At 44.2% G+C, this 24,994-nt stretch overlaps 1 protein-coding gene across 2 annotated transcripts; it reads right to left on the bottom strand.

The window, feature by feature from the left end:
* Positions 1 to 14: 14 nt before the first annotated feature.
* Positions 15 to 23,217, bottom strand: SETD7 (SET domain containing 7, histone lysine methyltransferase). 2 transcript variants are annotated; one of them, XM_054823540.1, is made up of 8 exons: positions 23,095 to 23,217; positions 17,575 to 17,704; positions 12,735 to 12,936; positions 10,691 to 10,880; positions 8,954 to 9,035; positions 7,679 to 7,796; positions 7,219 to 7,376; positions 15 to 6,219 (listed from the first exon to the last, which is right to left on the bottom strand). In XM_054823540.1, exons 1-8 carry the CDS (start codon positions 23,132 to 23,134, stop codon positions 6,039 to 6,041), a joined length of 1,101 nt encoding a protein of 366 aa, XP_054679515.1. In that variant the 5' UTR covers positions 23,135 to 23,217; the 3' UTR covers positions 15 to 6,038. The 2 variants fall into 2 exon arrangements, with proteins under 2 accessions (XP_054679515.1, XP_054679516.1); XM_054823541.1 differs by lacking the exon at positions 15 to 6,219 and having other exon boundaries at positions 7,662 to 7,796.
* Between the last annotated feature and the right edge of the window lie 1,777 nt (positions 23,218 to 24,994).

Below are 24,994 nucleotides of genomic sequence, written 5' to 3'. Positions count from 1 at the left end.
CAACAAGGAGAGCAGACAGTTCTGTTGAATATTTTAATATCTGCATTGCCTTCATAGCGCAATTAAAGCAATCTTTAAAATTCACTTATTACAAATGTTTGTCAAGTCTATTTTTCCCCAGAAACATTTTTCTTACTTCCTTGCACATACACCCAAACACACTATAAAAACCTCATTCATAACATCAAAGGAAGGGCAATCATCATTCATGTAAACATCTTTCTTAGAATTATCCATTTTTTAAAAGTCATGAATAAACCTACAGATGTTCAGTAAGGCTCATAGTTTGAGTACAAATGTCATAAAACACCTATCAAGTACTGTATACAAGTTAAATACTCCGGGGTTAACTGTTAACACACATATAAGCTTACCCCAAGGATTATTCTTTAGCACTTAGTTCTTCAGAACAGAGACACCCAGTAATTATGGGCTAAAGAGTATTAAAATAGCAGAAGGCCCAGCAGAAACTGCTAAGTAATACACGATTTTAGTCTAGATCTTAGCTCAAGAGTTCAACTCAGTACAGTTACAGTAGGAAAAGTTTTCTAGGAGGAAATCTGCAGAAAGGAGGGATGGGTCCGTTTGTACAGTATCATGGAGGGACAAGCTGAGAGGTATGTCCTGAAGATGTGACTGGCCTTGCTATTGCAATTATTTATGACAGCAGTGTGTAATGCTGCATAAATACTTTCCCAAATAGCAGAAACGACCATTTGTAATTGTAAAGATCATTTGTTGCATCTCCCCTTAAAAAAAAAAATTATCTACTTATTGGTAATCAATTACACTTGCATCTTACAAAAAAACATCCTTTTAAATTTGGTTTAGATCTTACTGGAACTTTTTTTTTAAATATTCATTCAACCATGAAAATATTTCATACAAACATCATTTTACATACAAATATGTTAAAACTTGTGAAGAGGGTCTTCCCACACTCATGATTTTATGGCTTGAACATTTAATTGCTTACAATTTTTGTATATGTATTTCTCCTGGAAAAAAAAAGAAAAAGTAGTTACAGTAAAACTGGTAGAGAAAGAGGGCAGGAGCTTCAATCGCCTGAAGACAGAAGAGTGCCAAGAGGAGGGTCCATTCAACAGATAGTGACCTTAGTGTTCAAAACCTTTGATCTGGGGCAAGTAAACATGCACTCAATCTTGCACCTTTTTGTTTTTTAAAAAAAATTCCCTTAAGACTGTTTAGAAATGCTTTGTCCAAAAAATACAGTTCTCGTGTTTCCAGTACACAAAGCAAAAGGAATAAGTTCTCCCCAGGGTGCAGGTGAGCGTGCAGCCCACTCACATCCACAGGTAAAGCTGCTCCCACGCCTGCATTCCTCACCCAAATGCTCTCAGCAGATGACAGTACGGTGTAAGTGAGGAAGAGGCGTCTAATGCAGCACCCCAGCAACACTGTTTTCAAAGCAATTGTGTTTTGGTTTTTTAAGTGGAGGTAATTCCTCAGGCACCCACAGCTCCAGCAATTCTGCCATGCCAGAGGAAAACAAAGCCTCAGATAACCGGCTCTGTACAACTCATTACCTCATCACAACGGTAGCCTTTTCCAAAAAGGCTATCAAATCGAGTGAAAGGATAGACATCACAGAGGTCTCTGGGACCAAAGCCACACCGTTGTGTTCCTGGCACAACCGAAGTGATGAGCACCGGTTCCGACTGAAAGACAAGGGCAGCCAACCGGGAAGGAAACAGAAAAGTGGCAATTTCCATCACTTTTCAGTTTCTCATACCAGACGGGATACGTTGGCTATGCTGCTCCTCCAGTGCCTGGCAGAGGGCAAGCAATCCCCAATGGCACTCTCGCTTCCACACCAGCAACATACTACAACACTCTGGGAAAGAAACCACAGCTGCTTCCAACTGCGTGCAACACCGAAAGCTCTGCATCCGAAAAGGCTGAACTAAGGAGAAGGCCACCTAGTCGTTCCCGAAACACGTGGCCTCGCAAGGCTGAGCAACCGGCTTTCCCAAAGGTCTTGAAACCCAGGAGCTGCATCGGGGAAAACGCATGGGCCATCCTAACAGGTATGGTTGCAACTGTGGAAAAAGTCAAAAAGCTCCCACAGGTCTCACTCTGATCGCTGAAGAGCCATATCCACGTATTTCCTTTGACTTTTTCAACAGTTTACACTTGCATGTATTTATGTGGGTTAAGGGTTTTTTTTATTACTACCAAAAAAAAAAGGGGGGGGGGCAGGGGGGAAGCCTTTTCAGATTTGTGAAGGAAAATCAGGTATTTTAGTAGATCCCAGAGAGTCAAATTCTAGCACAAGACTCAACTTGAGACACCCCCTAGGCCTAAGCCTGCTTCCCTCTATCCGGAGGAGTGACCCAGCAGCAGGTAGCTCTCAGCTGTAACTTCTCACGCTCTCCTGTCTCCAAGATTAACTGCTTCTCCAGAAAACTAAGCTTCTGTATTCTTGGTGACAAAACACAGTGCTGCCATAGCAGGAAGGTACATTTAAGATTTATTTTTTTTTTCTTAAAAAGAGACAATTGGCAACCTCTAACACAGGCTGATATAGGCTCCTTCTCATACAGGAGCTCAGGTAACAACTCTCCCATCTCAGAGGAGCCACGTGCAGCCCTGCAGACCAAAGGCAGACATTGGGAACTGATCCGTACCTGAAAAAAAGCAGCAATTCCAGGTTCTCTTATGCCATTCCTTAATCACAAATGGTACTCCGAGAGCAAGCTGCTCACCCAGGCTCAGCTGACAGTCAGCAGCTCTTCTTCCTGTGCCGACAGGACAGGTCTTTGGCCGGACTCTGAGAAGTGGGCCTTCTTTACTTATTGCATAATTCACCAATAGTCAGCTGCATTCAACAGACTCAAACGGATTGCTTTGCAGAATGACTGCTTCCTCTGCTCCAAATTAAAACCATATTTTGGTGCGGGTCTCGTGTTACTACTGATAACTAGTTTTGCTAAGCTGGTCTCGCTACCTAGTGAGCCCCAGAAGCTGAGCTGCAATACGTTGACCAAGTTAAGGCATTATTTGGAGTTCTGTAACTAAACTGTGTTTGAACCTGTGGTTGCCAACGCACACCTCTCAAAAACCTCTGAAGGACACACTGAGCCCTGAGCCCTTTTCGCTACCCAGTGGTAAAAACCATCCCAATGGTCTCTACTCTAACAGACCACAAAGAAAAAGAAAACAAAGAATTAAAAGGCTTGGTCCTGAATCAAGCCAAAGCAGCTTTGTAATCATGACTTTTATAGAAGGTTGGTCACTGAAGAAGGGATCTATAGGAGGACCAATAGATTTTAACAGAGCAGAGAGGAAAAGGACAGTAGAGCTTACAGAGACAACAGCCACAGCTGTGGCATGCTACCAGGCTACAAGCACACACAAGAGCAAGAGAATCTGCTTCACTGTCACCAAATTAATGGCTTTTGAGAACACAGAGGATACCTCAGTACTTTTTTTTCCCCCCTCTAAATTTCCCTATTTTAGGATGCCACCATCAAACCTGATGCGCAAAGAGCACCTGTCTTGTATTTATCTCAAAAATCAGGCATATGAAGACTGACAAATCTATTAAAACATAAGCAAGTCCACATGAAAAGGAGATAGCAGAGGAACTAGAGACTGATCAGGAGTGAAGCCAAAGGAGCTCTAGAGGATCAGAATATTTTTAGCACAATTCTCTAGCGGGCACAAAGAGGCAAGCAGTCCAAAGCAGTTTACCAAGACTGTGGAAGGAGTTACCATCCATTCACAGCAGGGTTCAGTCACGTATCTTCCCTCTCCTCTTCCCTGCGCTTAAACGCAACCCTCGACTTCGCAAACTTCGTGGTCCTGGCAGAATAACCCACAAGATGCACGCAACAGCTTCCTACCAGAGATGCACGCCTTTCCGCAACTGGCTGAAACAGCAATGATCTAAAATAATGACCTGTGGGCAGGTAGGGAAAGATCAAGACATGCGTATTTCTTTTTGATGTTCACTGGCTGAAGCTGCGCTGCCAACTGGCCTTCGACAACTCTCCCTTACCTGCGAGGCTCAGTTCTGTCTCTGCGCGCTCAGCTGAGTCCCCACGCTGTTGCCTCTGCGAGCCACCTGCCTTGGAGGAGAAGCGGAGCTGTGGCCCGAGCCTCCAGCGCGAGAAGATGGGTGGTGTCAAAGCTCACATTCAGATCACTGCTGGAAGAGCGTCAAAAAGCCCTGAGCCTACCCACCCCCCCCCACCCCAGCACACACACAGAGTAGCTTTTGTGCAAGCTTAAATGGTGAGGTGCTGGAAAAGGATTGCGATCAGTCACAGGGACTAAACAGAGACCCAAGTTAGAGGGGTTCTTATTAATAATTCCTAACTTTGTACAGGTACCAAAGCAAGGATTCTCAGACTGTTCAAAACAGCAACCTCATCCTTCCATGTGCAGGTACCAACCCAACACATTCGCTATGTCTAGCTCCCCAGACAGCCAGACACCTCCAACCGTTCAAGCAACCAACCAAAATGTGTTGCAATAGAAAGCTAGGTCTGATTTCCAAATCATTTATGTTACATATATACAAACTCTTTTTAAACTACAAACATTTAAAGAAAGTGTTGCAAATGCATTTGAGTTTTTCCTAAGCTGCTAAACCCAAAAGAGAGCATCAGAATCTCAGAAGGGCTCCAGTATCCAGACCGAGATGATACATTATTTTGCTCTTATACAGCATTAGGCAAGACCAGTACAGTATCTGAAAAAAACGCACAACAATTTCCCTACCCCTGAAAAACCCCAGAACACAGCCCTGCAGATGAATATTCACAAGACCCCACTGTTGGCTGCAACAAAGCTATGGATTGACTGCTGTTTCTAAATATGAGCAGTGAGTGATGTTTTTACATTCATTGTTTGTCTTTCAAAAACAATCTTTTCGTATCTTTTTTTTTAAATCTTATTTTGATATCTCATACTACATTAATTTACTGTGCCTTAAACCAGTACTACTAAAAGACAGCTACAAGGCTATAATTCTTTGTCAACTGAACACATACAAAAGCTACAGCTCTCCTTAACCAAGTACCACAGCCTGCCCTCAAATACATACACCTCCTTTAAGAGAATTCATGTGAGATGCAAGCACCTCACTGCTAGAATTTTTGCCTTGAGAAGTGGCCACTTTAACAGGCGAAATACACAAACCAACTCACGGACACTAATGCACGTAATGTGCTTGCCTTCCGGAACACGTACTTCTGAAAGTCCTTCAAAAAGCAAATCCATTTTCTCCTTTCAGAAAATCTTCATGCAAAGAACAGCTTCATTTGCGTGTCATAATCATAAATTAAATAAAATAAGCCAGCCATAAAGGCTAGATAAATATTAGGTTTGGACATGTTGCTATACTATTTAGAGAGCCACAGAGACCAACACACAGCACTCTCACATACACACACAAGCCTTTCCACTAGTTAGAAAGGATTTCCTCCTGCAAAAGAGGATTTGTAGAAAGAACAATGTTCAGACAAGAGGAAAGGGGAGTTAAAACCCAGCCTCCTATATGCTAATAAATAAACTGCTCTATTGCAAGATTCAGATCAAAGGTTTAAAAAGGCAAAATTATGCTACTATTAGAGAATATCAAAATATTACTGTTATCATCACAAGTGGCATATATGCAAAATGCAGTTGCACAATAATGCCTAGGCAGATAGAGAGCAACACTAAGTCTGCCGACTAAAAGTGAACGATATACCCATTTTAGTTTTCTGTCTAGTCTTTTGGCATCTTTGCATATGGTGCAAAAGCAGAAGCTACCAAAGAATATCACGTCTCGTATAGAATATTAAATAATTTCTCCAGATAAGACTGGTGCAACGCTAGCTAATTTTAAATCTGCTATGAGTAACACAGTCAAACCTAGTTAGTATGCAAGAAACTTATCTCTTAACACAGAATGCAAAGTTATGATGCAACAGCATGAACAATCCCTGGTTGTCCAGTTTTCAGTATAAAGGTAGTGCATAGATCCAAGTTTCTATTTCAGTTTGCTGAATGGAGAAGGAGCTCCTGCTTCACTTTTGCTGGGCAGCCTGGAAAGCTTTCAGTTCCAGCTGGTACCACTCCGGCGCTTCTGGCCCGTTTTGCCCAACGGGGTTGTGATCGTATCCGTAAGCCACCGTTAATTCTTCATCCTTCTCCACAGCCCTGATGGTACGGATACACTTGATAGGCCCAAAACGAGGATGGACAAACCTAAACAAAGAATAAATACCTTTGCTAGGCTTAGCTGTCAATTCACAGTCTCTGTTAGCCCTTTTACAGTTTCAGAAGTCACTCACAGTTCAGAGTAACATCACATAATCTCTCATCAGATGAGTAGATTGCTTTGAGCCAGTCTTATGAAGACTTAAGTAGTAAGGGCAAAACCATCGATACATTAAAACAGCTTTGTGTAGCTCTATTACTTGAAATTTTTCAACAGTCCTGCAACATTGCTTGTTTGTAATAAATAAATAAAAGTTAATCACTGCCGCATGCCTTGGGCTTGCAGAGGTAAACATCTGCATGACAGGAAAACAAGTATAGATTATGAGAGACTGGAAAGCATAGGAAATTGTTCATCATTTCCTCAGTACAGGTTACCTACCAATCATAAGCTCGTTCTGTACATCTTCTCCCAGGGTCGTGCAGCAAAGGGAACTGGCTTATTTAATGAACGAAAGCTGTTTTCTACACATCTATCTCCACAGGTCTGTTCATTTACACATTGGTATGAAAATATTTATACCATTGAGCATACGTATACATCAACAATTTCCTAGGGCTCTGCACCAACTGCAGAGCAGCAAGATGCTTATTTTCTGAGTTTCAGAAATGACAGCACATTTGATGGTGCTGGTCAAGCATCTGTAGTGCGGCAAATACAGTGCAGTCCCAGCCAAGCCAGGATTTAGAGAGCTGCACTTATGCATTTTAGAATCAAGAGGCAGCTCCTAAAGTTCATGACAAAATTAACACAGTTACACCATGGAGTATCTTGAAGTTTGCAAGTCTCAAGAGACACTAAGAACCCACACCACCAGTTTCCAACTTGTCCCAGGCGAGCAGGAACTGCTTCAGCACCTGGACACATTACTCCTGGCCCCAGTGGCTGCTCCTCATTCAGCTGCCCAGAATCCGCTCCCCCCACCCCCGGTGAGCCCAGACCCCCAGGCTACAGCTTACGCTTCAAAACACGGCGACTCTACTTACGGGTCATAGATGCAGTTAGGAGTGAAAGAATGGTTGGCCTTATGCCCCAGCGAGGCACAGTACTTGGCAGCATGGTTGTAGGGCTCTGGCACATCTATGACTGTTTCATCATCCAGGGATATTGTATTTCCATTCAGGGCCCAGTCTCTGCTGTCTACCTAGTTTGCAAGGCAAAAATCCAGTGTGTGTGTGTGTGTGTGGAGGAGTCAACTTTGCTGGCAATTTGAAAGCAAACATTCAAATATATGCAACTAAAGCTTTTCCACCACTTTTATATATATATATATATATATATATATATATATATATATATATAAAATAGGTGAACATGCACTTTCTTTCAATTAAACTCCATTACATTAAATCTTAAGGGTGGGAGTGTGGTGGGTACAAAATCCTACTGTAAGAAGATTTCAGAAGGAGCAATGAAAATTCAAACTGACTTTTTTCTCTCCTTTACCTCCTGGTGTGTAATTCGCACTCCATTGTAAAAGGACATAACTGTACTGGCTTCTGCTGCTATTTTCGAAAATAATCCTTCTCCAGCACTGGAAATGAGAGACACATCAACATACACCCTACAAGGGAAAAAGGGCATGGAATTAGTGATTGGCTACAGTTTTCATTTTCAAGAAGTATTATCACAACACTACTAGCATAAAGACTAATACTTCAATATAATAACAAATCTAAGAATACTACTACTAATGCTACTATAACAATAAAACAAAACCTCCAAATGTAACTCCTTCTCCTTCCTCTCCTCCATACGTTTTCTCTATTTTGGCAAAATGGAGATTTGGTGAGAAGTGGGGGCTGACTTCATTAGTTTGAATTTTTTTTTTTTTTTAAATGCCAATCTACTATTCCTCCTCAATGAAGGCTTCAACCCAGGAACACCCTCAATAACATACCAGAATCCCAGAGGTCCCCACTAAGCTGAGGCTCCTGGTGGTACATGCACAGATTATTACTCCACTGGGCAAGAGTTTTCAAGGTGAAGCCCTAGATCTTCAAGCACTTGATGCAAACTAATGCTAGCACTTTACTAATCACTTATTTAGATATTTCAGAGTATCAGACAAGGACTACAACCGAGATATCTACAGAGCAAGGCCTCTTAAAAGTCTAGGTAAAAAGTGTAATTGTGGAATGGCCACAGAAGAGGTATCGCTGACTGACTACAATAAGACAATTGCTGATGAATGTGTTTTGACGTTACAGGGTTGTCACAAACACTGTCTCACTGTCCTCCAGCTTGATGATTTACCCTTGCCACTTCGCTACATGTGTAGGGAAAGGAGAAAGCTTTGTACAACACATGCCATCCAGTGACACAGGCTGAATGCAGCACACTGCAACCTGCAGCTAGTTACACATCTAGAAAATAGGGAACAGCCTACTTTTTTTGCTCAGAATGTTATAGATGTGGGCTATTAGTGGAGTCCAGGACTTGACTAAACATTTTTAAAATGCTAAGAAATTACCCTAGTTTAATCTCTTAAAAAGTATTGCTGTGTTCTACCCAGTAGAGTGCAATTTTATGGTGCGAACCAAAGAAATACAATCAAGTCAAACGCGGACGGATGTGCAATAACGGTTCCACTTCACCAACCCTTACACACTTTTTTTTTTTTTAATTTTAAATGAAAAAAGGTTTGCAAAATTAGGCCCTAAATATGTAACAAAGCAATACGGACAACATCGAAAGAGGGGAGAAGAAAAAAAAGCCTACCTCTCTGACTCGTAAGGATCAGGAAGAAGTGCATTTGTAGAAATGCAGGATGAAGTAGATTTGTCAAAACTGTATACTGGGCCTAAAAACACAGAAATCAACAAAGGAAATAAACTAATTGGCAGTACTGAAAGCATGCAACCATTAACTTAATCAAGACGTTCAAAAATTAAATTTTAATGACTGTAAGAAATGTTATGTTTCCAAAAAAAGGTATTAAGCAGAACTGCATCTGTAAAAGGTCTTCAGTGAGATACTGTTTCTTGATTATTTTTTCCCCTCAACATACTAGAGGAGCAGTATTATCACAAAAAGGTGACACATATATATTTCAAACTATCAACTTTTAAAGGAAGACTGGACAGTATTTCAAAACTACTCTCCCAAAGTATCTAATTAAATTAAAAAGTAAAGCAAAATTTTAAAGTATATATTCAATAACACATTAATTATAAAAATCTTGGACTATTTCAAATATGAAATGTTTTCCAGTTCAAATCCTGAAGAGACTTTAGCCAGAAAATAATGTTCAGTAATAGCAAAGTACACTCGCTACAGTCATTTATTTCCTGCCATTTATAAGCAACTCAGTGACCCAGCTCTAATTGTATCCTTACATCCCTATACAACCAAGTGCCAGAGGACTATCTGGGAGATAGGTTAAGATGCGGGTGGAAATAAGATGGGAAAAACCCCCACAAAACACAATATTACAAAGCTTGATAAAAGGCCATTGTCCCTGGTGCCCAAGATCTGTTCTGGCTGAAGGCAGCTTCCTCCGGAGTGTAATTCAATCCTATTTATAAAGCACAACTGTACCCTCTCAGAACCTATCTTAAATTTTAATTCGCTAGCACAACTGAGAGATTAAAAAAATTAAAAGCCACATGCATTTGCTTATCAATGCCTTTTCACTGAGTTTTATGTTCTTATTTCATATCGAGCGAGACAATCTTTGCTGGCAAAACAGCGAATGTGTTAGCATAGTCCCTGTTTATTACTCATGGCCCTGAACGCAGCTTAACCCGCTCACCTCCAAAACATCACATACACCTCAGAGCAACAAAACCATGCCAGAACTACTGGCCCAAGCCACCGCTGCCCTGGAGAAGGAGCACTGGCTATATGGCTCAAAGGCACCCCCCAACCATTTCACAGCCGCTTTCTATCAGCGGGACTAGACAGACTGAAGGGTGCTGGTGAATCAGGCTGTTACACAACAACTGAATCTAGTTCACTAATTCCAATCCCCGCGTCCTTTCCGCCCTGTAATGCAGACGCCAGAATATTCACAGTGCTAACATTCACTTGCACAACCCAGCTACGACTAAACTAAAAGTGGAGAGGGAGGCTGTGGTTATTTTACTAACAAAACAAAGCCTGTAACTGCGCCAGCATTAACACGGTTAAGCAGGTTTTCATGCTGGCGCAGATGGGAATGGTGCGTGCGACGACAAGCAGGACTGCGCCCATGGGCAGGCGAGAGCAGGGTTACGAAATGCAATTCAGCAGCACCACCGCATGGGTCGCTTCCCGTTTGTTCCCAGAGCAAAGGGATCGCTCCACGTGCCTTTCTGTCCAACTTTATAATTTCGAAAAAGGGGTTCTCACTAATAGATTTATGATCTCATCGCAGCCTGCCTATAGAGTCTCTAATGGGGAACATTATAGAAACCAAGCTGTTTGCAGCAAAGAGCTGGTAGCAAGAATACAAGTTTCTGTCTTAGCTGAACTTACTGCCTGGTACTACTTCAAACTGAGGTTTCCCATCCTCTACCGATGTCAGAGTTGCCAGTTTTGCTTCTATCATTTCTCCATCTATGAACCTTCCAGAATACGCAGTCTTTCCATCAGGGTACACGTAGGCTATTTTCTCTCCAGTCATCTCCCCTTCTTCATTCACTTCTCCCACAAGGCTGCCTCCATCCTGAAAGCACGGGCAAGAAAGAAAACGCAGAGCATTTAGTTATACTTCACTATCTTCGGTAAACGAAAAAGATTTTTCCCAACTTTTTAAAGGAGCAACCTGAGCTACACTACATTCAGATGTGAGATCATGAAAATAAGTGAGAAACAGACACATGAGGAAGCCAGGTGAAAGCATTCCAGTCAGGATAAAACTGATAAAAGAAACGAACGGGTTTTTCTATGTTGTTTGAAATAGGCAAAACCCAGGGTCTTTCCTTCCACATGACACAAATACTGAGCTTCAATTGACAAAATTTTTACGTGAACAGTTTGTGAACCAAGGCCAAAAGCCACACACAAACTTTGGCTGAGTTTTCTTAGTATGATACTGTGCTGGAGGAAAGAAAAAAATAAAACGCTGCCTTGCTCACTGCTCATTCATTATATATCAAAAGACTTGAGCCTATTAAAAAAAGAAAAAAAAAAATTGCTGGACAACTGGAGAGTTTCTCCATCACCAGCACCCTCTACGATGTCAGGTGAGAACAACTGTTTGCTGAAAGCCATCATCAGCAAGGCTTTTCCTCTCTAAGGTTTACACATTTTAGCCCTGGGCTTTGCCACCTGTGATTTGCCTGCAATTCCGGTTAGGTCTATTTACAGAACTGCAGAATGAGATGCATAGACTAGCACAGGTGTTTATTTCAAAAAGGACAAGGAAACATCTCCAAATAATGCCCTGGAGCAAAAACTGCAGGTGCGATGTGGAAACAGACTGGTTTGCACATAGACTTTAATTCAGAGTGGCACCATTTTGTTCAACTCCAAGGATGAAAGAGCTCCAAACAAACCATAGTAAGGAACCGTGAACCTTCAGTTTGGGTAAAAAATTGTGCACATAGTATCACACACAGAACCATGCATAAACAATTGCTTTCGTGGCAAAGGTTTGTTGTTTGGTTTTGGTTTTTTTAAACACCTTTTATCCTTTAGTCTGGCAAGATGATAATGATAAACAACTTCTAAATATCCACATTTCCAGAAGTTACAGCAACACTGTCAGCTGGAAGATGAAAGAGGAGACATATGATCTGAAGGGTCAGCTGTGTCTATTTTATACACTAGTACTGAAAAATTGCTACTTGTTTGGCAGCGTACACTAAGCATTTGTTGATTCTAACAGGTGCTTAATGGCAATAGTGAAAACCAGTAAACAAAATGGTGAGCATTTGAAATAAATCTGCAACTAAAGTATGTGCAATATGTAGCACAGAAATAGATTGGGTTTTGACTAGCAGCTTAATGACTTGTAGATGTCTCTCCCTCCTCAGCGCAAGGTAAAGACTGAAAGGTTCAAGTCTAGAGTGTTGTGTGAGGCTGAAGAGGAATTAAAATTAAAAAAAGAGTTACATCTGATTTGTTGGGGGAAGCCAGACTTCACAGCACACCCTGCAGAACTGGACAAAGTCTCCCCTCATAGTTAAATGAGAGCAGCAGGTTGCAATAGCTTGCATGGCTCCCACGCTCCTCACCTACAGTCAGCACTATGCAGTGGCAAAATCACTGACCCAGCCTTCCCAAGGAGATACACATAAATGCACTTCCAAGGGCCTGAGTTCCCTGGACGATGAAAATAGTGGAGGTATCTCGCAGCCTTGCTGAATCCTGTCTACTGGGCAAGCATTCAACACTGAAAAGGTTTAACTGTATGTTGGATTATCCAAAAATCAGAATGCACAGAACTTCCACCCAGACTTTTGCGCATTGACTTTTGGATAGCTGGGCCACAGTGGATGTTTGTTTCAGCTGGGAAGAAAAGATACATACATAATGGTACTATTCTGCAATAAAGAGAGCAAGTGGTCAGGCTTACCGGGTAATAAATCCAACAAACTCCATGTCGAATGTTGTCTTTATACTGCCCTTTGAATATCAGCCGCCCGTCACTGTCATACTCCTGGGCTGGTCCATTCAGCTCTCCATCCACATATGTGCCATGAAGGACCACTCCATCCTCGTAGGTGTAGATTCCCTGGCCTTGCAGGGCATCATCAACGTAGTACCCTTCCAAGGTGCTGGCAAAGACAGAAAGAAAACAGCAGTGGAAGACTATTCACCTCTCTAGGAGGTGAGCCCAAAGCCTCAACAGTGCTCTTGCTGGGACACTGCTTCCAGCATCTCTCCTCCATCCCCTGCCACGCATCGCTACCCCCCATGTCTGAAACTCTGATGTGTTTGCTAGTTTCAACCAAATTTGAGGGGGGCAAGGGGAAGGGGAGTAAGAAGGTAAACCTGACTTCTCTGGAAAGCCAAGATGAAAACCAGAAACGTTTTTCTACAGACCTCCAAAGGCAGAGAACAACTTACGCTCTCCTTTCACCAGGGTGCGCTACATGGGCACAGCATTATTCATCTAAATTACACTGCTGAACTTTTTTTTTTTTTTATGGGCTGGGGTAGCAAATTACAGCACCGAATGGACGCTCATGGTCCTCTCACGTTGGGGATTTTCTGCCTCCTACGTCTGGATCTTTACTGACATATCTCTGGCGAGATGAAACCGAACTGCTGTACAAGTGGTCCACAAAAGGGCACAAACTGCAACCTGCTACCAGTGCAGCATTAGGTCCCTAGCGATACGCTTAGCAGCAATCTGCACCGGATTTGCTAAAAGCACTGTCATTTTTCATGTGTTTCTATTAAAATGGAACACAGCCTGTCAAACAACTAGTGCTGCACTTGGATTTGAACAAAGAAACATTTCACTTCAGTTTTGTCTTGCAAACCCTTTAGAAGGGGCACAATAATATCTTGTAATCTACTTTGCTTCCTTTCTTAAAAAAAGGCTGCTGAGAGAAACTACAAAGAATGAAAGCATAACTGTAAAAAAGGATCTACTCAGTTATTCCTTTCTCAGGTTAGAACTAGCAGGAGGAAAACCAAACTGTTTAGCTTTTGCCACAGCACATTTAACTAACAGCAGGCTGCAGTACACATACTTTCACTGCGTAATTCTTTTTCTGATGCAGATGTCTGAGGTATAAACCCAAGCAGCACCTGGGAGCACATGACTACATGTTTTACAAAACTTTACAAAACAGATTTTCAAAAGTTGCAGAAGGAATGTTTTCTCAGAATTAACTTTCTGATTTCTAAAGCTTCATTGGCAAGCTGGCCGAGGTTTCCATGGGAAAATACACTACCGTAAAAGAAGGTATGTTACCCATGGCAGTCAGTCTGTTTAAAAAAAAAAAAAAGAAAAAAAAAAGACTTCAGCTTTGACTTTACACAGCTCCCTTCAAAGAAATGCTGCTTTAAACAGCTCCTTTCCTTGCACTGCGCATTGTCCCATAGCAATGCTCACACAGCCTCAGTGCAAACCAAACGTGGGGCAGGCAGGGGCAGGAAAGCTATTCTACTTTTCAGTCGGATGAATTTTTGATCCAGGTTGCTGCAGAGCTGCACAGCCAGCTACGGCACCACAGCACAGGGAAGGAGCAGAGCAGATGAGGGAACCACCCGAAATCTGTGCACTCCTTCGACTGCAAATGACACCACTTTCTCCTCTAGCTTATCACAGATCACCAGATTTGAATTTCATCGTAGCTGGCACCACACGCAGAGTCCACATGGACGATTACTCTTTAAAAGCAGCAGCCACCCCCAGTTTATGTAGTGAAACATTAAAAAAAAACCCTTCTTGTTGCATTTAATGTTATTAGTTGAAGTTAACAAGTTGCTAAATTACAACAGTGCTTCAGCACTGGAAAAAACACCTCTTCTTTTACTGTAACTCAAATTTCTGGGTTTTCTTTCTTTGTATTAAGCTCCGAACTATGTCCAAAAGATCCAGCTCTTTCTACTCTCACATAATCTGAGGCAATCAACAGAAAGATCCCTAAAGAAAGAATTCCATGTCTTTCGATCACACCTAAAATATCAGGTTCTCTAAAACTTCTATACTTCTCACAGTTTTTGGAGTTCTATTTTTTTTCCCTTCTCTCTCTCCTTTTTTTTTTTGAGCTCTCAAAGTATGTGTCTGCAGCCAGACATGATAATTGCAACCAAGACCTGATCAGCACAGAGAGGAATAAACAGCTCCCGGGTCTTGCATAAACAAAATCTTGTTAATACAAGCCGTGAGCTAGCCCATGCTTTTCCTGTTTGCTTCTCAGGTTATCGTACTGGGGATAAAGTTTTACTAAAGTCAAGTTTTACTAAAGTCAAGTTTTATCATATATACTGTCTTCCCATTATCTACCAGGTCTAGAGGGGATTTAGGGTATCTAGAGGTTCATTCACTCCCTGATCTCCCACCTTTCCCTCTATATGGGAACACAGAAAACTTAAAAAATAACTTTAAAATATATAAAAACAATACAGTTCTCTGCCGCATTCTGGGAGACATCAGTTTGCAAGAGTTTCTAGTTAAGGGAGAGCAGCAGCTGCAGCTCAGTGCCAAACACGGCTCTCATGCTCACAGTTACTGCACAAAGCATTTGCAAAGTGCGCTCCAGCAAGTGTTAGCACCCGTGAAAGCTCAAGTACATGATCCAAACCAGGGAGTATGCCAGAGGAGAGACTTCTCCCTCTGAAATAATACGTTGGGGTTTGTTGCATTTTTGAAAGGGAAGCGGAAAAAAACAACTGATATTTCATTCCAGGTTTCCATTCCCTTAAATAATCAACAGGAAGGGGGCAGCTATTCCAATAAAGGGAAAAGTTTTCACTGAGGCAAACAAGGCAGCAAGGCAGCCAACCCTATTTCCCAACACTCAAAAAAATGAGACTGCTTACACTGCTGCCAGTCCAGCATCTGACAGGACTCAACTATTCCCAAACAACAGACCTACAGCAGTTCAGCTGCCAGCCTTTACCAGCAGCCTGTGAGGGAAACAGACCCAGGAACACCAAAACCAGCTAACTTACTGCACTGCAGCACACAATACTGTAAAAGGAGAGGTGTTTGGAGACATTTTGGGGATTCATTTCTCCTCTTCGTAAACACTAGGCACAGTTAATGGAAACAGCACGCTCTGTTTTATGCCGGGTCATTCTTCCCACAATATGTCGTGACACCTGAACCATCCACTTGAGAGCGCAAATTACTCTTGCTACCTGCGCTAGGTAAATTGTAACATCTGTACTAACTAGTCACTGCTCAGCTAAGGCTGCTTTAGCTAAATTAAAATAAGCTTAGGGCAGTTTATAAAAATACTCCATTTTCCAAAACCACATTACAGACTATTTTTGCATATTTTCATTCTGCTAGTTCCTGGAGTCACACAGTAGCCAACTGTTCCATTTTTTAAGGGTTATGAAAATTTAAAAATAAAATAAAAAAAAGGAGAAGAAAAGTTGGCAACACCAAAGCGGTACAGAAAAGGCTCAGCATTAATCTGAGTTTTCCCACAGAGTACTGCCTGTACCCTGGATTACTTGGAGGAGCAGCCCTACAAACAAAATAGTGGGTCAGTTTCTCTGACTGTACAATCAGCAACTGCTCTGCTGAGATCATCAACAAGCACAGAAGCATTATGTACATGTGTCCATAGAGACACTGTCTGCCAACTTAAAAAAAAAAAAAGGCTATTTTAGAGAGGTCAGCTGCTGGGCAGTACTGATTTTCAGTTACTCACACAAGATTTAATAAGTAAGTCCATTACCAACAACAGTGGGGTTTTTTCTTCATCCAAGCTTGGAGGCCTGATCAGTTTCTGCATAACTGAATAAATATATTATCTTTCTCATGAAAAAAAACCCACAATCCCCAATACGAAGGAACTGCAAAAGGCAAGTACAGACAAAGAGCTGACTCACTGAGACAGCACAATACCTCTGCTCCTGCTCAGAAGTTTGCTGAGCAGGAGGAGAGTAGACCCGGCACGACTGTCAGTTTAACGGCTTCTATTCATAGTGCCACCGACAGCTGCAAAACCATGAAGAATCGTGTCATTTTATACATCTGCTGCTCCTTTGGAGGAAGTTCTGAGCAACTGCAGAGAGAAATGCTGCAGTTGGGGGAAGACATACAAGGTATTCATAACGAGAACCTGGGAAGAAAACACAGGTATAGGCACAGACTAGCCCGATTTCACTGTCATAATTTCCAGTGAAGAGAGGGGAAATTAAAGGGGCTTTTCTGAAAATAAATCAGGCCACAAGCAACTTGCAGATGATTAGGTAGATTTGGGAACAAACCCATATTTAACTCAGTCTTTTCACCACTAAACAGTTTCCAAGACCAGGCAGAGGGTAAGCCTCCCTCAAGGTCCTACATCTGTGTGCCAGGTCTAGCACGGGGAGCTCCCAGTCCAGCTGCAGTCTCCGTATAGAGCTATACGACAAAGAATTCCACTTGCAGTTATGGACTTGAACTTTGCAGTCCAAGTCGTTGTCAGCACAGTTTCCAATAATTCTGACCACCTCCCAGTTCTTATGGTGTCTAATTAGTTCCTAACCTTACAGTGCTAAAAGAGCTCACACCGCTGTGTTCTCCCACCAGGAAACAGCCACGGGCATCACGTTACATACAAAGCCGCCAAGCCCACAAAAATATGGCTACAGCAGCAGCAGAGAAAACTTGCCAGCTCCAGTTTTTAATGAGAAAGCTTATCCAGAAACTCAGCAGTATACAATCAATGTAGATTAGTTTCGTATCACTGCAAGCAGGAGGCAGAATATAGAACAAAAATGGAAGAGTCAGTGCCTACCTTCCATCAAAAAAGAAGAACTTGCCGCGGCCATTCTTTTCTCCATGCACAAAGTTTCCCTCAAATCTGTCTGTTGATGAATAGGTGACTGTACAGAATCCATGTGGCAACCCATCATCATCTAGATGACCTGAAATAACATCCAAAGAGCAAAAGAACACAATTAAACATTATATAAAAATCACAAACCTGTTCTGATTATGTAGATACTTGAAATGCAGTCACTCCGTAGTACAAAACGGTAATCCGCATCAAAACATTTCTGTAAGGAACAGTGATAAGAGATTCAGTACAACTGAAGTCTGTACTTGTGTAACACACTTTGCTTAAAAACTAAAGAGAGTCAGGATAAAAGAAAAGGGATGAGACAGGAGAGAAGAGAAGAATAAGCAAAAAGACATGTTTCTAAAAGAAACAAGGTTCGTACTATTCTAACTTGTGTTCAAAAATGTAATAATTCTTTATCTAAAATACATATTTCCTGGTGAGAACAGAATAGATTTAGACTTCAATTTTTTCTTTGGATAAATACATGTCTTACAACGAGGGTGTGCCACCTTGTAGCTATATCCACAGGAATTTAAAGAAATAAAAGCATGTGATATCTATAATACTATGCCCTTGCAATATGTCAGTCAGCTTTCTATTTCATATTTTAAATGCTGCTCTCTGGTGCCTTTCTGATGTGTTCACATTCCATCTTCCCATCCCATTCCCTTTCCTAGCTGTATCAGTTTTCCCCAGTACTGTCACTGCACGTAGGGAAAGCGGAGGGACAACAAACTCGGATCCTGAGCTGCATGTGTCTGTATTTTACAGAATACAACTGGTCAACTCTGATTAAGTAAAAGCATAATAAGGCTCATAGTGCACCTCTGTCTGTCTCTTCTTCCGTTTTCTTTTGGCTTTGAAGAGTGTTTTAAACAATTGTTATTGTCTGGTTTACCTGTGCGAACTTGGAGTCCTCAGCACTGCGTTAGCAGAATATTGCTCTGACTGCAGAATGAAGATGCTCAAGCTCAGCAAGGCTGCCTTCAGCACAGCGATACACTAGGCTCGGATGTAACAAGCTCCCATAGTGACGTTTGGGCAGGTATAAATTTTGCATGAAAACTGACGAATAAATAACAGCTAGTGTATATTTATGTTCTCCCAGGTTTCTAAGTAAAAACTGACCTCTGATCCCTCAAGTTTATCAGTGAGGCATACAAAGCCTATTAGAGATGAGAGACAGCACACGCATCCACTTCTACAGGCTTTGGGTCAAGCTCTTCCCTAACTAAATTTGCCCAAGACTGAAAAAGTTCAACACATATATGGAAAAGCAGAAACAAACTCCAGTGTGACAGGGAGTGATTATGGCCCGGCCTAATGCAGGCAACAAGAGACACTTCAGTATTGCCAAACCTCGAGCTCAGAAAGAAAACAAGCCATTAAGACAGGAGCGGGAAAAGCCAACCACCCATGTGGCTTCAGAAGTCTGTCTATTCATGCCCTGATTGCAACAGGTCCACAGGGTTCTGTGGGGACAAGGGTACCCAGAGGGCACACGCACGCCCACGTGTTCTTCTCACATCACCGTAAGCTACTGCTTCCTTGGGATGCTTCACAGCCCCTCAGGGACATCGCAGACAGGGCATGGTAAAGATGCGGGGCAGCATCTGGTTAAGAAGTCCTCTCCTATGAGGCACATGGACCTGCCCTAGCCTTTTAATACCAGAATGATTGACAGAAGAATGCCATATAGCACAGGATTTCCAAACTTTTGTCTATCTCAAAGTAAAGCTCCATTTAAAAAGAAAAAGAAGAGAGAGAGACAAAGAGGAAGGAAAAAAACCAAAAGAGCTAAGTGAATGTTTCTCAAAGTAGCCACGTAAGGCTGTGCAGGTTTATTACCCATCTCCTGCGCTTGTTACATTAAGCATGGAAATGCACCTAGAAAGCAGGTTTACAGCAGAAAATAATGGTGAGATACCTGAACTCATCCAAGAGCCAAGATTCCCTCCTTCACCCTTCCCACGTGCGCTCCCCAAAGTTTCTCTGGCACTTGCCCAGCCGCCTCTGCAAGCAGTGCAAGTCCCCAAGTTCCCTTTGGGGTTTTGTTGTTGGTTCGGAGGCCGACCCCGCACCCCACCACCGTGGCAGAGTCGGGTGGCTGGGAACCGAGCTGACCCTCTCAGGGGTAGCAACCCACCTTGCTTCCAGTTCAGCCACCTCACAAAACATCACTGCGCTCTTAATTTAACTTCCAAGCTAGACTGAAAACAGTTAAAAGTTAAAAAAGTTAATAAAACCAATCAGACACTGCTTACTGTCCAAGCTGAGAGAAGCAACAGAGTAAAAAGAGACAGCAGAAGCGCGTGGGGGGAAGCTACATCATTAAGGCTTTTAATAACTTTGAAGAGGAACCCTTTAAAACAGAAAGGGCAGCATGCTACTCTCTCTGAACAGAAAAAAGGCGTTTTTCTTTGCTCCCATTCAGTCGAGACACCCCTTCTTGTAGAAGGGAAAAGTTTTAGCAGTTATGTCAATTTAAGTAAAAGGTCAGTGAAATTTCTGATGTGAACACCTCTTTTAGAGCAAAAACAACTACGACAACATTTATGGTTTTAATTAAAGGCTTTGGTTTTATCAATATGGGAAGGGTATACTGGTGTAAGTTAACAAACCCTAAACAATACAGTACCTCACTATAGAATAAAAACTTTTCTAAAGCACTTGAATTAAAAAAAATACTGATAGTATCGGTACATTATACTATTTCCAAAAAAAAAAAAAAAGAAAAAAGCCAAACAAAAAACTTGCAAAGCCCAACACAAAAGCTGCCATGCTTATACACAGCACACATCAGGACTTTTGCATGACAGGACACAGACTATCCCAGAGATTTAAATGGTCAGCTTTGATCCAGTGGCCTCTATACAGAGTCTTAATCTCAGCCATAGTACAAAGAATTCAATTCTTCTAATACGCTAGAGATTTTCCCCCACTGAAAAAAAATAATATCCCCCATCCCAACAAAACAAGAGACATTCAGTCTCTCCTAGTCAATAGGGGAAAAAAAAAAAAGCAATTTCAAGTTTAATTACATAGATGCAACTTTTCCTACATGGCTGAGGCCTTAGGCTCTAATTCTGTTGCAGATGAAATCAATGGAAAAAATCCTCATTATTTCAGTGGGAGCAAAGCAGAGCATTCCCTTTCTTGCCTCTCTCCTCCATTTGTGAAAACAAAGCCAAAACGTCTAAACATATTTTTAAATTATTGCAAAACCTCACTTTTGTTACTTCTTTAAGGGTCTCTCAAGATCTCCTCTTAAGCTCAGACCGTGGACTTTCCAAGAAAAGGAATTACACTAACAGGGGCTAGTTCACAATGCAGCACAATGGTGCCACTTACCAAAGACACCGATGTATACAAACCAAAGATAAAAGCCCTTTACTGTCAGTATTACTGTTACTTAACGGAAAACATACAGTGTGCATCATCAAGAAAAGATTCTGGCCATAAAGATACCAGATGAATGTTTTAGGAATAACAACAATAAACCACCACCACTCCACCCCACCCCCCCAAAAAAAGTGCTGATTTCTGTGATATTTCTAACTTCCTTTGGATAAATGCAAAACCACCCAGCCAGCCTATTCTCCCCTAAACAGCATCCTGCTTCTGTGCCACTCAGAAAAACACATACTTTCATATAAACTGCTGAATAACACATGCTTTAAAGCCTCATCTCCTTAGCCCACAGAAACACTAAGCCAATCCACAATATGGCAGAACACTTCACCTGTGATATGAGGATCAAAACTATAACTTTCTGCCCAAGACACAATTGTAATCCATAGATTTGAGGAGTGGGGAGGAGAGAGAGAGGGGAAAAGACACATCTATTAGGGCACAGCCCATCTGTAGCACCCTGCATTGGAAGAATCTCACTCCCCTCACAACCACATTTTACACAACAAATCTCTTTGGCTCTGTTACCACGTACCTAGACAATAAATCCAGATCCTAGCAGCAGCTGCTTAGCTCGCATCTGTTGTTAAACTAAGCTGCCGTGCTTGATGTCTTCTTCGGAGAAATGTGCTTTGAGGCCTAATCCTCCTGCCCCAAGATACAAACGGCCCACCACGCAACGATCAGAATTACTGGCACCTCGTCACAGGCAGTTCCTTACTCTGTGCACTTAATCCCAAGGGCTGAAAAATCCAGGATTGCTCCTTGCAGCGGGATGATGCCCTGCGAGGAACCTTCGGGGAGGAGGCGCTTTCACATACAGCCGGCACGCTTTGTTCAGGAGCTGCACAAGGCAAACCCATACCACACTCCTAGATGCCTCCTCACAGGATGACAGTGTGTTGCTGAGTTGCATCGCTGCATGCCAAGGCTTCCATTAGTAATACCTTCCAGAGGTGTGTGCCTCTGTTTTAAAACTCTGAAAGGGTTAGTTCTCCACTAACAAAAGGCTCGCACGAATATATTGCCTATGAGAACGGCCTTCCCGCCCCAGCGCGGGTGACTGGACTCCATCTGTGCTGCCCATGCATTTGACCACAGTTACTCCCTCTGGTTGCCGTTTTCTTTTCCCCTTTTCCATCTGCACTAACGTCACTGTGGCCTCCGAGAGCGACTGCCCCTCGCTTCCAGAGTATTCACCACGGAGAGACATACCTGGACACACCGATCACCTCTGAAGGAGCTGGCCAAGCTCCGGGAGGAAGGATTCCTCTCTCACAAGCCCTGCCACCGCGCTAAAGGACACGGCTTCCCAGGGTACGCGGTCTGCAGCCTGCGCGGTGGCTCCGATGCCGGTACCGGGCAGGGAAGAGCAGGGGCAGCACAGCCCCGGCACCGTGCCGCCGGAGAGGCGGCGGCTGCCCCGAGTACAAAAGCCGTGCAAACCACAACGGGCACCGGCTGCACAGGGCAGAAAGTGCGGGCCGGGGGCCACCGCCTGCACCAAACAACAGCACCAACACCCAAACACGTTTGGTTTGGGTTTCTGGTTTGGGGTGGTTTTTTTTGTTCGCTTGTTTTTTTCCCAGAGGCTGGAGCCTCACGCTCGGGCTGGCATGGCAGCGGGGGGAGCGCTCAGCTGCGGGCGGCGGCCGAGGTACCCCACCAGCACGGGGCTGCTGCGGGCTGCCCTAAGCCAGACCCGCCCGGCCCGACCCCGCGGCGCTGCCGCAGCCGAAGCAGCAGCCCCGTACCGGCGCCGGGCCCGGCCCCACATCACGGCGCTGCGCCCCCCCCTGCTCCGGCAGCACCCCTCCTCCCGCCGCCGGTCACACACCGCCACGTGCACGGCGGCGGCCCGGCAGCGCGGCCGTTGCATAAGCCCGCTGATGTCATGCGCTGCCGCCGGCCCCGGACGCTCCTCTCGGGCCGCCGCCGGCCCGTGCCCCCCCCCCCCCACTCTCCCTGGCACGTCCCGGCGCCCGCGGGGCCGCCACCGCCCCCTCCGCCTCGCCCCCTCCGCCCGCCGGTGCCGGCGTCCTCCGGCCCCGGGGCAGGTACCTTCCACGGTTTCTTCCAACGTCTCCTCGTCGCTGTCCATGGCGGCAGCGGCAGCGGCGGGCGGGGCGCAGCCGCGGTAACACGGGCGGGCGCGCGCGCGCCGCGCCGCCCCTGAGGGAGGGGTCGTTCCTCAGCACCGCCCCCCAGGGCGGGAGGGGCTTGGCGTGGGAGGGGCTGGGGCGCGCGCCGTTCCCGCTCGGTGGGCGGAGGACAGGGGGGCTCGAGGCAGAGATCCCCGACCCGTGGCAAAATGGCGGCTGGCGGGGGGAGGGGGCAGTGTGAGGGGACAGCGGCGAGTTCGGCCGGGTGGCAGCCCCCCAGAGTCACCGCCAGTGGAAGCGGAGGCAGAACGCTTTACCTGGGAGCGAGGATCCTCCCGCCCCCTGCACACGCGGGCGAGACCCACGCTGACAGGGATGCACACGGTGCTCAAGCGAACGCACAAGGAAATCGTTAAATTTCTGCTGAAGAGTGTTCCTAAGACGGCGCAAAGCAGCACGGACGGCAGGAAAATCCCAACCCATACAGCGTTGGGTCCCCAGGGCAGGCTGACTTGGACAGGGCTAGCACAGCACCCCCAGACTGCTGCTCCAAAATTGCATTTCTCCAGTTTACCTCATAAAGTAGACAAGTAGACCTCCTTACGGACCCCTAACAAGCACCATGACACAGCTTCTCCCTCCCCACACCAAGAGCCTCTCTTATCTGCTGCTCTTGACATTGAGGGATTTAACTGCCAAAAGACACAGGCTCTTGGATTTCAGTTTTGCAGGAAGGGTGACAACCCCAAGCAAACAGTGGGTGCAGTTTGTGAGCTCTTTCCCAGGGGACGTGAGGACGGTGCTCTATCTCCGAGTGCCTCAGTGTACTGCAGGGACCTCGCCCGCCACCACAGCTTGATGATACGCAGGAATCACCTTAAAGGAAAGTCAAGAGTGTTTCTAGGTCTTCCAGCCGGCTGTTTTGGGAGCTTCATCCTACCGGAGATGACCCAGACAGTCGGGGGCTGTGGAAGGTACTCTCTAAGGCAAGGCTGAGGGAATAGGCCTTGTTCAGCCAGGAAAGGAGACAGCTTTGGGGGGACGCAGCAGCAGCCCATCAACACTTACAGCAGCACTACCAAGAAAACAGGCTCTTCACAGTGGTGGGAGGACAAGAGGCAATGGGCCATTACAGAAAACGTGAGAGGTTCAGACATGACATAAGGAGAACCTCACTCCCCGTGAGGACAGCCATGCAGTGTAACAGGCTGCCCAGAGAGGTTGTGCAGCCTCCATCCTTGGGGGCATTTAAAGACCAACCGGATAAGGCCCCGAGCAGCCTGATCTGACCTCAGACCTGATCATGCCATGAGCAGCAGGTTGGAGTAGACACTTACTGGGGGTCCCTTCCCATCCAAATGACTCATGAGTCTACGCAGAATCAGCCATGTGCTGCCAGGCAGTGCTGCTGGAGTCAGGGGCCACAGCGTGCCAGGAAAACAGGACAGCTACAGCTTAGCAAAACCAAATAATTAGATGTGTCTGCAGAAATTTAAACAGGAGAATAACGAGGTTAGTATTTGACCTAATTGACATGAGAACTTATAAAATATTAATCTCAAGAGCTTTGGAGAGGATTTGAGATCTACAGAAAGCTTGAGCAGAACAGAAGGACTTGCTTCTGTATCGAAGGTAGTTAATTTAACTAAAGGACAGTCAGTTTTGCTGTTTGGGAAAGAGGATTCGTGGTTTAAAGCCCATATACTTAAAACAATTCTGATCTCAACCTACCAAAAAAGGAAACTGAGGCATAAGAACAAGGCAATAGTCATTGTTTTCCTTAGATCTGCAGGTTTAGTGTGCTCAAGCACAGTAATATTGTGCTTGAGCACAATAGGAACCCTTATACAATGTATCTG

The sequence above is a fragment of the Grus americana genome, chromosome 4 (genome assembly GCF_028858705.1).
Source record: "Grus americana isolate bGruAme1 chromosome 4, bGruAme1.mat, whole genome shotgun sequence".
In the NCBI taxonomy this organism is placed as follows: domain Eukaryota; kingdom Metazoa; phylum Chordata; class Aves; order Gruiformes; family Gruidae; genus Grus; species Grus americana.
The sequence above is the reverse complement of the archived record's forward strand: the minus strand, read 5'-3'. Positions and strand labels throughout refer to the sequence as shown.

Coding starts and splice junctions, on each gene's coding strand:
- SETD7 (XM_054823540.1), bottom strand. CDS start 23,134: ATGGACAGCGACGAGGAGACGTTGGAAGAAACCGTGGAAG. Junction 17,705..23,094: donor GTTGGAAGAAACCGTGGAAG/GTACCTGCCCCG, acceptor ATGTTATTTCAG/GTCATCTAGATGATGATGGG. Junction 9,036..10,690: donor GTTTGAAGTAGTACCAGGCA/GTAAGTTCAGCT, acceptor CTGTGTTTTTAG/GCCCAGTATACAGTTTTGAC.